This window comes from Anser cygnoides, chromosome 1 (assembly GCF_040182565.1).
Source record: "Anser cygnoides isolate HZ-2024a breed goose chromosome 1, Taihu_goose_T2T_genome, whole genome shotgun sequence".
Taxonomy (NCBI): Eukaryota; Metazoa; Chordata; class Aves; order Anseriformes; family Anatidae; genus Anser; species Anser cygnoides.
In genome coordinates, this window is record NC_089873.1 from 1,948,780 (window position 1) to 1,961,383 (window position 12,604).

The 12,604-nt window shown below is 47.2% G+C and overlaps 1 protein-coding gene across 19 annotated transcripts in view; it reads right to left on the minus strand.

The window, feature by feature from the left end:
- LOC106038705 (collagen alpha-1(VII) chain-like) overlaps positions 1 to 12,604 on the minus strand; it is a 108,836-nt gene that overhangs the window by 16,711 nt on the left and 79,521 nt on the right. For 17 of the 19 annotated variants that reach the window (XM_066999736.1, XM_066999775.1, XM_066999685.1 and 14 more), the window contains 6 exons: positions 9,479 to 9,535; positions 9,229 to 9,300; positions 7,793 to 7,864; positions 7,233 to 7,268; positions 884 to 964; positions 8 to 61 (listed from right to left, as the gene is read on the minus strand). In XM_066999736.1, the coding sequence (XP_066855837.1) occupies positions 8 to 61; positions 884 to 964; positions 7,233 to 7,268; positions 7,793 to 7,864; positions 9,229 to 9,300; positions 9,479 to 9,535 (372 nt within the window). Of the gene's footprint in view, positions 1 to 7; positions 62 to 883; positions 965 to 7,232; positions 7,269 to 7,792; positions 7,865 to 9,227; positions 9,301 to 9,478; positions 9,536 to 12,400; positions 12,568 to 12,604 lie in introns of those variants that run through there. The other 2 variants (XM_066999990.1, XR_007162833.2) reach the window with 2 other exon arrangements.

Here is a 12,604-nt window from a genome sequence, read left to right on the forward strand (position 1 = left end):
CCCCTACCTTTGTTCCTTTCCGCCCGATGTCACCGGCAATCCCAGGATCACCTTTCTCTCCCTACATGAAAACAAAACAAAACAAAAAACATATCATACGTAGCCTGACAGGTTAAGAATGCAGCTCTGATGATAGCATCGGCTTGCATCTGTATTGTCCTTTTAACCACTGGGGGCTCCTAGAAAATTTGCAGATCATAGAATTGTAGAATCACAGAATAGTTTGGATTGGAAGAGACCTTTAAAGATCACCTGGACCAACTCCCCTTCACTAGATCAGGTTGCTCAAAGCCAAGCTGACTTTGAACACTTCCAATAACGGGGCACACACAATTTCTCTGGGCAACCTGTTCCAGTGCCTCCCCACCCTCAGTGAAGAAAACTTCTTTCTTATATCCAATATAGCCTTCTTTCAGTTTAAAACCTTTGTAACCTAGGTTTAAAACCTAGTAAACCTAGGTTTAAAACCTAGTAAAATGTCTTTGTCTTTCTAACAAGCCCCCTTTATATACTGAAACACTGCAATATAGTCTCCCTGAAGCCTTCTCTTCTCCAGGCTAAACAACCCCAACTCTCTCAAGTAACAGAGGAAAACTCATGGTGAATAACATGGGAATAACATAAAGGTAAGCTCTACCACTATAGAAATGGACTACTGGTGGTTAGAGATGGTCACCTCCCCAAATTTGGTCCAGGATGTGCATTAGAGACTTGTCTAGAAGGTTCAGGCAGCCATTTCATCTTTCTTTTGGAAAGACTCATCCTAAGCAAGAATCTGACTGCAATAATGAGGAATGTGGGAGAAGAAATGAACTTGGGTGTCAGAAAGCGACGGAGCCTCTTTTTGCCTTCCAAACTAACCGCGTCCTTTCCTGCTACTCACTGCTTTCCCCTTCTGTCCCTGAAGACCTCTGTCACCTTTGGCTCCCTTGTTTCCATTCCTCCCATCGAGGCCTGCTGCACCCTGCCGAAGAGGAGCAAAATGAATTTCTGTGTTAGCAAGGCAGTGGCTGAGGACAGTCATCAGGATAGAAACTCAATAGTAAGAGCCCAGGCGGCACCTGGCCACGGTCAGAGATCAGGAACCACCCTAAAACCAGCACTGAGACACGAGGCTGGGGTTTAGCACCTATTCTTTGCAAACTTGCAACCCACATGTGTGCAACTTGCAAGTTGACCTTTTTATAATTACAGCTCAGGAAATTGAGACACGTGGCAGTTAATGAGTAGTCCTGGGGCAAGAAAATTGAGGTGGTGATGGCTGCAGTTGAAAATAGGGGTAGAGGCATTAGCAGGCAGCATCACGTTGTGTGAGTTCCTTCATGGGATGCCCACAGTCCTGGGCACTGGGTCGCAGCCCAGTTTCAGCCCCAGCCAGTGGAGCAGAGCAGAAATCCAGCAGTGAAATTCAGTTTGGTGAATGACCGCCCTGCTCAGTGAGAGTGGCTCCGAGCACGGGGCTGCTCACAGTTGCAGTTTGGAGATCTCCCACCTGGGGAGTCCAGAGCCAGAAAACAGAGCCTCATCCAGCCCAAACATGTGGGCAATGAAGGACAGAGGTGCTCTACCATAGCACTGCACCTTGGAGGTCCTCGAACCACTTCGCTGCTTAGCTCAGCATGGGACATCAATATCACCTCCAGCATTAGGGTCTCTTTCTCTGGGGTCTCACTGTTTCAACAGCAAACTGAAAGTTACTTAAACTGTCTTTTTTTTTTTTTTTTTCCCCAAGGCCCACTTCTGCTAGTCTGTTTTTCTAATCTGATGATTTTGACTGCAGTTTTCAGAACCTGGGTGTGAGGTGTAATTGGATTTAACCCCACTTGAGAGACACTGATTGCACAGGGCTCGGCTCTCTTGGAGGAGAGTGAGTTGGCTGCTTAAGCAGATCAGGAGATGAACAAGTGACATTATCTACTTGGAATTAATTTACAGTAAGTTATTGAAAGGAAGCATGTTTATTAAAAAAAAAAAAAAGGCAAAAAAAACAGCCACCAGATCTGTATGTCAAACAGCTTCATCATCACCTCTCCCATTACTCATCCTCTCCGTGGCTAATGGACAATTCAGTGACCACGGTGACAAGCAAACATCCCAGAGATACGTGGGTGGGACGGTGCTGTCCTTGCCAGCAGGTCAGCCTGCAAGACCCATCACCTCTTCATCCCCAGATATCAAAAATTCAGCTTCCCTGGGGAGTGCTTCCTCAAACCCCTCCCCAAGCCTGGGCACCTTTTATGTTTTGGAGTAAGAGGAGCATTTGAAAGCAGGCCACGTGCTCCTTCATGGCTCTGCCGGTCGCGTCTGGAGGAGGTAAAGTCCATGCTCCTCAAGCCCTGCCTGCACGATCAGGCACGAACATCTCACGCATGATCTTTATTTACTAGTAACTATTTATTGACACAATCAATATGAAGTTCTGGCTGAGGAAATAAATGGGCCATAAAAAACACAGCTAACTAGAATTTCTGTTTACCAGGACAGATTGCTTGTTTGGAGGGCAATAAACCTTTTGGTTCAATGGTTAAATCTCAAGAGCCCAGGATACCTTCAAGTGCCTGGCATTTTTCAGATTGCTTTGAACTAGGTACAGACCCATCTGGCCAGGGATTTATACACCTGTGCCCGAGAGGATGGGCTAAAGCTTATTCCTGAGCACTGCCTGAGCCTGAAGGAACCTGACACTAGTTAGTGATTTCCCAATTAGCTCTAATAGTCCTCTTAGCACCTGAATTTATTTGTCCAGAGGGGCTCCTGTGTCAAAGAGAGCCCTTTCTGTTTTTTCTTGTGCTTCCCCCATCTGCCTGTGTCCAACTCTCATTTCTTCTGCTAGCTTTAACCTGTGAGATGCTTCTTGTCTGGTGGCTCTGGGCCTGAAAGGAGCTCAGGTGGATTCAGGAAGAGCTAAGCTCATGATATGTACTGGTAGGCAGAAAAATAGCTGGTCTAAGGCTTGCCTACTCATCCAGTGAATATGTTTTTGACCTTGATCTTATCTCACTGCAGGTGTTCTATCTGTGACAGGCTGAACAGACTTCGTCCTGCATGCTAGAAGGTTTTTTTTTAGTGAGGCTTGGCCATGCGAGCGGGTCTGATCTCCCTTCAGAGGCTGGGGTCAGAGAGATGATGCTTTTCAAGGCCGTCTACACCCAGGGAAAGAAAATGATGGCTGAAAGGGTCAAGAAGGAACAGGATTTAAAAACAAGACAAAGAAAGAAAATGCTCAGGCACTGGGCAATGGAAAGAAGCCGAATGGAAATTTGTTCCCTCAGATTTACACTCTGTGTTTTGCCAGGCAAATAAAAAGCTAGTAAAATGGCAGTTTAAAGGCAATTAATGGTGGAATACTGGAAATGGTTTCTGCTGTTTGGTTCTGTTATTAAAGTGTTGCTGGAACAGGCTTCATTTAACCGCAAAGACACCAGGTACCACGAAGGCATAGCAACGCAGAGGCTTAGTCATAAGTCCCGAGCGCTGGCCGTGACGCAAAGATGCCTTTGAGCAGCCGAGGAGCTCTGCTTCCAGGCACAAATTCCTGCGAAGATTTGGGCTGGAGCCAGGGAAGAGCCTGTGTCGTCACCAGGCTCATTGTCTCCACTCAGATGAGGAGCTGGGGAATTAGCTGGGTCACCCTGGGCAAGCATGAAATCCATCTGCAGAAACACGTCGCACCCCGAAAGGAGCAATCTGTTGGAAGCAGCAGGGAAGACGCATCAAAGGGCTAATGCATTTCCAAAGCATGGCGTAGGTTGCTACCTCTGCTAAAAGGTTTCCCACCTCCTGGGCTTCGGTGCTCAATATTTGATGGGATGATACATCTGAAGTAGCTGGGAGTCTCAACCTGAGAGTTCCAACTGTGTTTTTATCCCTTCCCTGCTGCGTCTTGTGTCTAGATGATCCTGCCCGCAATTATTTGCTGCACTCCTGAGTCTACTCCCCCCAAAAACCCTGTCCTGTCTTGGTGTGGAAGCAGCAGCTTGTCCTCATGGCTGTAACGAGCATTCGTTCTCAGGCAGTGCATCTCACAAAGCCTCCAAAGTGTCTGGGCGGAGATTTCCACCTGTGGCTGGAAGGTCTGGCTGGCTTCTCCTTGGCCACCTTGGACTCATGAGAAGTGCTCAGGACACATCAGGACACCCTTTTAGGCCAAAAACAACTCAGACGATGGCTCTTTGTGCTCCAAGTGGCCAGGGCACCTCTTGTCCAGCACAGGACAGAGGCCTACACCCGGCCTTTCCTCTCCTCTTGCTTGAGGTGGCCCCACTGCTCAGCAGGCCGGAGAGCTGTGCTGCCATAGGGGTTCACCTAAGTCCTCATGCAGCCGCTGGAGGGAGGTGGGACCCTCAGGTTGGTACCCTGAGTAGCTCTTCAATGACTCTATCTGTATCAAGAGCTCTAGGGCTTTTAATTAGTCTGGTAAAGTGAAATTTGTGCTTGTATTACCACACCTGCCACAGTCTGGACAAAGGGGCCTTGGCTATTGATTAGTTTTCAGGCCCTGCAGAGCACTGAAGAATAAAGGGCATCGGAAATGGTTCTGGGAGCAAAAGCAGAAGGCCCAAGGATCTGGTGGGTCTCCCACCCTCTAGGCAAGTTTCAGGGGGACACTGGGAACACACACGTGGCTGTGTGGATGGTGTTACCACATGGGGCCTGGCTTCCTCAGTTATAGGGCGAGCATCCGCAGGCTGCTGGCCAACTATAGAGCCCAGCTCACAAGAGGATTTGAAGAACTCATGAGAAGAACTCATGAGACCCCATTTGTACACTGAGTGAGGAAGACTGTGCACCAGGATGGAGAAGACCCAGGAACACTCATAACCGCAGATCCTGGAAACCCAAGATAGGGAGGAATGGCAGGGGATATTCATAACAGAGCTTTAAGGAGAATAATGGGTTAATCTGCCAGTATTTTAATGCATGAATTACATCTGGGACATAAAGAAATCTTAAAGTCTTAATACATAATCAAGACTACAACTTAATAAATGTAACACAGACTGGAGTATTAATATTAAAGGATGAATTGGGGCAGGAATATCAATGTAAAAGAGCACAGTGCTTTTAGAAAAGAGGAAAAAGGAGGATGTGTCTTGAATATCAAGAATGCACTCATTTGCCTTGAGGTCCAGCTATAAACTCATCTAGGTCCATTGAAATTCTCCAGGTAACGATTACAGGGAGAAGACACAAATGCTGTCACTTGGTTGGGAACTCCTACAGATCAAATCAAAAGAGTAAATGGATGAGACTTTTTACAAGCTGGTTAAATTATTCAGAGTGATTTGTGGGGGCGCTGGAACTTTTGTCTCCCCAGATATTAACTGGGAGGGAATTCGGCAGGACAGAAAGCAAGTTTTTGCAGTGAGTTGGTGGCAATTTGTAGAAAGGACAGATGAAATTAGGGGGGCCTGAAGGAAAATGAGAACTGCTAGGCAGTACCTTGGAGGTTTTTCATAGGAATGAGTGGGTACAGGTAGACTGGACCAAGTAGTGTCTGTCTTCAAGAAAAGAGGAAAAGAGGACTTGAGGAATGATAGATGAGGCAGCCTAACCTCCCACTCCGGAGTAACTCAGGAGAAAACAATCAAGGTATCTGTGAGCATTGTGAAGATAAAGTGAGACACCATCAACCTGGTTTTGTGGAGAACAAGTCACGTCAGGATGTCATGTCCCATCACAGGTGTCTGAAATAGATGGTGTGAATCACACTCTAAGAGTACCCTAAAGCAGTCTATAAAACACTCTGAGTCCAGCCTGCTCAGATGTGGAAAGTGAACATGGCAGACATCTAACCGGAGGTCAGATGAATTTCATCCAGGCTGTTGTATATCAAGGCTCCTCTGTCAAGGCCCCAGCTTTGATGTGAGAGTTGCAATTTTAGAAATTTAATGAAAAACGAAAACCAAGCTTTGTTATCTCAAATGTTTGTCTAGCCCCAAGCACAGCATAGCGTTCCCTGTACCAGCAAAATCCTCAGATATTTTCCAAAGAAGGATTACGTAGCTTTCCTCAAATACTGATTGACAAGATAGCAATCTCTGGCAGTTAATTACATTATGCACCAACCCCTGTGGGTACCAGTACACCTCCCAACCATCACTGGATGGCTGCTGGTCAGGATGGCCAATTCCTGCTGGAGTCCAGCTGAGCTTCCTTTGCTGCTCAAAACCCATCCTTGTTCTCCCCCTTGCACTACCAAAGCAGGAGTTGAAATTCTTATTTGAATGAGGGCCTTTTCCTTGGTGAGCAATTACCAGTTTGGATTATGGACTCTTAAATACCCACATACCCGTGACCAATAATCATCAGGCGGCACTGAGCAGCCGTGGAGCCTTCACAGCAACAGGCAGTTGCTGAGAACCACCTGCTCATGCACGTGGAGACATAATGGTGCAATAGGTTAAGAAAATGCTGATATTTCTTATTGCAACGAAACAACCAAACATGTTCATATTTCCACAACCAGTTGCCTTTTGGTGTTGGTCCATCCTATTCCTTCCTTTCTCCAACGAAAACAAATCAGTGGTGACTTTTTTTTTTCAGTTTGAACAACTTTGGAGACCCCCCCCCCCTTTTTTTTTCACTTGGGGTTTCCTCCAGGTGAAATGGCAAAGTTGTAAAGCATGTAAACACTTTTGTAAAACATTGCAGCAAAACCAAAATTACTTTATTATTATTATTAATATTAATATTATTATTGTTATTATTATTATTATTTTTCCCCCATTGCTGCTTGCCTGGAAATAGGATGTACTATCCAGGTCCTCCAGTGTAACTGCTTTCCCTCTGGCCAGCAGCAGTACCCACTAAGCACTGGGAATAGTCACTTGTAGCCCAGTCCTTTAAGGATATATACGTTTCTCATGTGATACACAACCTATGGTCACAATTCTTAAACCACCTGAACATGAACCATTGTCTGTTCGTGTCTGGCAATGCTCTCTGAAATGCTAAAGGCATTGCAAATAATAATTAAACGCACATTTCATGTGTCTCCTGATGCAAAAATTTAAACTACCTATTAAAACTTACCCTTGGTGTTGCCCCCCCCGCCCATGGCTGGTTTTCCAGCAAAGCCTCTTTGAAGATGGGCTTTATGGAGCAGCACTGAGCCACAGCTCCTTAACTTCCCCGTGACCCACATGCGTGGCCATGGGGCGAGGAGGAGTGGTGCCAGCCCTGCTCCATGCCCAAGCCTCCCAAAGGCAGAGAAACGTGCTCCAACTCACTGCAGAGCCCGGCAGGCCTCGTGCTCCCGGCTCCCCCTGCAAGGAAAGCAGTGACTGTGAGAAAGAGATGCCCTGACTCTGGGAGAGAGGATTGCTGTAGGATATTCCTACAGCTGTGGAAGAGGAGACAGGAGGACCTTTGGGGGTCAGGGACCCTCTGCAGCAGCAGCTGGAATGTAAGATCCTTTAAACATCTTGGGTGGGCAGATGAAGGGAGCCCTACATCTCCATTTTGACTATGACTGGAGCTTAGGCAGGAATTCATACCTGGCATGTAAATACTGACATTTCAGCAAAATCATTGTTGGTTGTCATAACCCAGGAAAGACGCCAGGAAAAAAGCTGCTTTATAAAATGGGACTAATCTTTAGGGCTGTCCTGGTAGAGCACAACTTCTGCTCTCTGGTAGCCCCGTAACATTTCAAGCAGCAATTTTGAAGAGGGAACACAGAATTCTATTGCGAGGAAACCGCGAAAGGATTTTATACATCAGTTCATGCATGATTTTACACCTCGGTTCTTACAGAGGATGCCTTAATGTAGGTGCTCGCTGTACTCACCTTCTGTCCCACCGGTCCTCTTGTTCCAAAAAGCCCCATGACTCCCTTGGAGCCAGCTTCACCTTTGAGTCCCTACAATTTTAAAATCCTTGTCAAATACAGCCTAAGTACCCTATGCTCTTGAAGCGACCCACCCTCAGAGAGAGTAGAGGAACCCATGGAGATGGCAGAGAGAAACACCAAAAGCACCATTTCTATAGCAGACTCCAGGCCCCCAGGGACCCCAAATGTCTGTATGGCACCCAGCGCTAAGGAAGAAAGCCATAGCTGCAGAACAGCTCAGCAGAAAGCTCAGAGCACTGTCCTGGGAGAGAGTTGGTGCCCGGTGATGGGGACTGAAGGAACACAAGCAGAAAAGGGTCTCAAAGCCTCTAAATAGGTTGCCTCCTTGCAAAGACTGAAGAGCAAGACCCTGATTGAATTACTGGTGGTGGAGATACTACCCTGGGGCTCCAAAGTATCTCAGATATTCAGCCCAAAGGTGCTGTGCCTTTAGGAGATGTTTACGTATTATTTTCTTATTAGAGAGCAGTCTGACAGATACTGTGCAGGGGATTTCATCTGACAAAAATACAGGTACCACCCATGGGAGCATCTCCATGGGTTTCTTTTACAGTCACTGGGGACCTAATCAGTGCCAGGATGTGATCTGCCCGTTCACGAAGAAGATGCCCACACTGGCTCAGGTGATTCCCATCCTGAATCCGCCCTGTGGAGTTATACAGATCCCCATGGGAAGCGACAGGAGCTCAGACAGGGATGCTGCTGTTGTAGGTACTTATATTTATTCAGCTGAGTCCCTGTCCTGGGTCAGGCTTCTGGAGCAAAACCCATTAACATAATATGAAAATAGGGATGATTGGTATATGGAGATTTAATCCGTGACTCAGTCCGAGAGTGGGAGAGTTGCGCGATTCCTCCCAGCAGAGTGATGGGTTGAGACCTGAGACCACCACGGGGGGCTCTCAAAGAGCAAAGACAGCCAGAGGGGCAGGTGGGGGACTGCCCTGCATGAGGAGCAGCTCTGGACAGGAACAGAAGAGCCAGCTGAGCCTTAAAACTGCCACAGGAGTTGCAGGGTTTGAAGGAGCACGGCCACCTCGGAGGGAGAAGGAGATACGGGGCCCCCGGTGCTGCAGCAATTGAATGAACACTTCACCCAAAGTGGTCTTACGCTGCAAACACCAACTTCACATGGTCCCACAACTACAAGACTTGACACCTGGCAAATGGGATGAGTATCACAACCCCAAGCCCCAGCCCAGCAGCATTCTTGCCCCATCTATGGGAAGAGCTGGGCGAGTGTGTCCTTGCACCGTGTTCCCCAGCAGGAATGTGGGATGGGAGGATGCAGAGACAGTGTCTGCATATAGCCCCCTCCTCACACAGCCAGTGCCTTTCTGTTGTACAGCTCATTCACACTGGGATGCTCATACCTTTTCTCCTACAGGTCCATCCTCTCCCTTCTCGCCTTTGTCTCCATCGAAGCCTGGCAGGCCCTGTTCACCCTGAAGGACAAGACAGAAATTAGTGGGTTGTGCCTCTCTCCTGGAAGGATGCAGCCCTCAGCCGCTGGCTCTGGACCAAAGTGCTGGTTTGCGGTGGTTGTCCCAAGCTGTTTCCTATGTGGATGTTACCAACATTGGGGAATGGATAGCTTAAAAAGACAACGAGAGTAAAACTTACGGGATCTCCTTTACTGCCTTTATAGCCCTGGGGTCCAAAACCGGTCATGGGATCACCCTAGAGAAAGGAGACATAGAAGAGCTGTAGATGCCCAGTGATTTCTGAATTCACAGCTCCCATCCGAAGGAACCACGCTTGCTACGATGGGCAGAACAGCAAAAGGGGAACACATATCTGCAAGAAAGGTGAGCATTTCCCAAAAGTTGGTCCATATGGATCCAACTGGGGAATGTATGGATGCTTCACAGAACAATATTAAATAAGTTTAATCTGTCCTTAACTAAAAGATGGGTGATAAACATGCAGAGAAGACTGCAAGAAGTCCTGAGTTTTGCCGGTGACGTCTTGCTCCAGAAAATGTTGGGGCCCACTTGTCTGGATGTCAAGGCTGGAAGTGGAGCTGTGCATGGGAAGGTGGGACCCCGAGGTTCAATTCCTGACCTGAGGCCATCAGTGATGGGACAAATTCACACCTGGCATGGTGGCTTGGCTCCTTCATCTCTGCATGTCACTCAGCATGGCAAGGTTTGCATCTCCTGCCAGGAGCAGGACCTGGACGTAGGTGGGATGGTGAAGGGGTCTGCTCGTGGTGCCCTGCTTTATGGGCAGAGATGGAGCTCAGGAAGGTGAGTGGGACTTTGGACACCCCTCCAAGGGAGTTTTTGAGGGTCAGCCACCCCTGGTGCCACCCTGGTATCTACAGGGCTGCAGTAACCCATGGACATGTCTGTGCCAAACATATTCATCAGCGGTTGTGTCTCCAAGGAGGAGATGCCACCCGTAGTTTGGAGGGAGGAGGGTTGAAGCCACCTTCCAAATAGCTTCAGGGAAAACCTACACCTGGCTGGAAAGGTTCCCTCTGGGCACAACCCGAGCCCCTGGGCATATGGACAAGCGTGAGAACATGGCAGGCTACCTAAGAAGTTTTTCATTTTGGTCTTTGGGATTAGGCCAAGTTTTCTTTAACCAAGTCTTTCACAGCCTTACGTAGCTGTGTCAGCTGCGTGTCACAAGGTAATACTTCTGTTTCATCCTAACTCAGCTAAAGGCTGGTTTCAGGGTAATGGGATCACCTCCACACCCTCAGCATCATCGATTCTTAAAACCAGGGCACTGTGACCTGCTGACGTGCACCTGCTTCCAGCGTGCAGCAGCAAGGAGGATGTGTGGAGGTGCAGCAGGTATGGGTTTTGGCATTGGAGGCAGGACAGACCCAGTAGGGAGGGTGATTCCCTTTTACTGGGGGCAGGACAGAGGCAAAAAGGAGCACTTTTCGCCTTTGGAAGACTTTCACATCTGATTTGGATGTTCAGTGCAGCTTGTTGTTAATATTTCACCATTGCTGTTAGCAGCATACAGAACTCATTTATTCATTTTTTCCCCCTTAAAGATAAATTAACCCCTTACAGGCTGTTAATTCTCTTTCCAGTCCTTTGTGGCAATTGTAACCCTCTTGAAAAGGCCTCCATTTACACCAGCTCGCTTCAGTATTGCGAATATCCCTGTTCAGGCAGACTGTGCATTGCTGCTAGAGTCTTAACAAACATGAATTAATATTCTCCCAGATTTGATAATCTTTTGCAGTCTTTTGCAATCTTTATACAGCCGTGATGGACCGTGGGACCCTGATCCAGTTCTATCTTAATATACCCTCCTGCTTGCTTTCTCCTTAGTATCTATAATGCAGATGGGGATGGGCTTGATCAATTTTGCGAACAAAAGGGAGCATAAGCATTCTGTAGTTTAATCCAATATATGGTATTGGCCCTGAGATGCACACAGATACTCCTGTATTGATGAAGAGAGAGTTAGAAAGAAAATTGAGCTGCAATCATGTAGAACAAACCCAAACCAACTCTCTCTCCCTTCCAGTTTTATCTCACACTCCTCCTTATATTTTATTAAGGTATTCTTTGGAAAACAGATTACACATTCCTTCAGCTTGGGAGGTGTTTTGGGGCCTCCTCACGAAGCAGATTAAGAATTGATTTGTCTCTGGAGCGAGTCCCTTTTGAAAGTAGCTTCCTCAGAGACAAATCGGCCATAATCATTTAATACTGCATGACTCAAAGGCAGAATCATCATGTCGGTTTTCTAAAACTCATTTTCTAACAAGCCATTTCATCCAGGAAGGAAGTTAACAAAACACTGGGCAGAAGTTCAGCATTTTCTGTGCACTTTCCAGAACCACTCTGGGTGTTATTTTCGCATTACCTGCTATGAGCCAACTCAGGCTTCTTCAGATTGCGGTATGCTTTGGGGCGAGCTGGTTCACCAAAATCAGTGGAAATTTTCTTCCTCCCTTAGAGCACAGGAAGCATTTTTGTGTGCCCCAGAAAAGAGTTGCTGAAGTGACTTTTTTTTTTTTTTTTTTGCTGTTTTTGGCTATGACTGTTGTAGGATCCTATTAAAACTATGGTGCAAGCCCCACCTGGAGCATTGCGTACAGGGCAAGGAAGACACCAACAAAGTGGATTGAACCCACTGGAGAACCCCATGAAAGAGGGGGAGCATCTAAGCATTGTCTTCCATTGCATGGGTGTAAAATGCAGAGAGGACAGACCCCAAGTTTTCTTGGAGGTGCACAGTGAAGGGACCAGTTGTTACACCCATCAGACAGAAGAAAAAGCTTTTTCCCCTGGGGGTGGCCAAACATCAGAGCAGAGGCTCAGAGAAGAGCACACGAGGACATGAGCACTGTGATCTGCTTTTGCAGCTGGCCCTGCTTTGTGTGGGGCTTGTACCAGAGATGTCCACAGGTCCTGTTTAAGCTCTGATTTTATTTTATTTTTTTAAATTAAAATTTTAAAAGGTCTCACCAGGGAGCAGTTCCCCACATGGTACAGCTCTGAGACACTGGTGGGCTCAAATTCTGCAGATTTCCTTGGCAAAGGGATCTTAATCCAGGCATGTCATACTTACTACTCAGTTCCCACTGAGGACTGAAGATAGGATTTAAAGTCCCCTTCGATGTGAAGCCTTTGCACACCACCAGCTGGGATCCTTGCTCAGCACCCTGTGCAGGCTGGGCTACGCTCCCCCATATGTAACAATACAAATCCTGTAAAATCACTAGGACCTCCAGATATCTGAAAACACATATCAGTATTTCTTATCATTTACGTC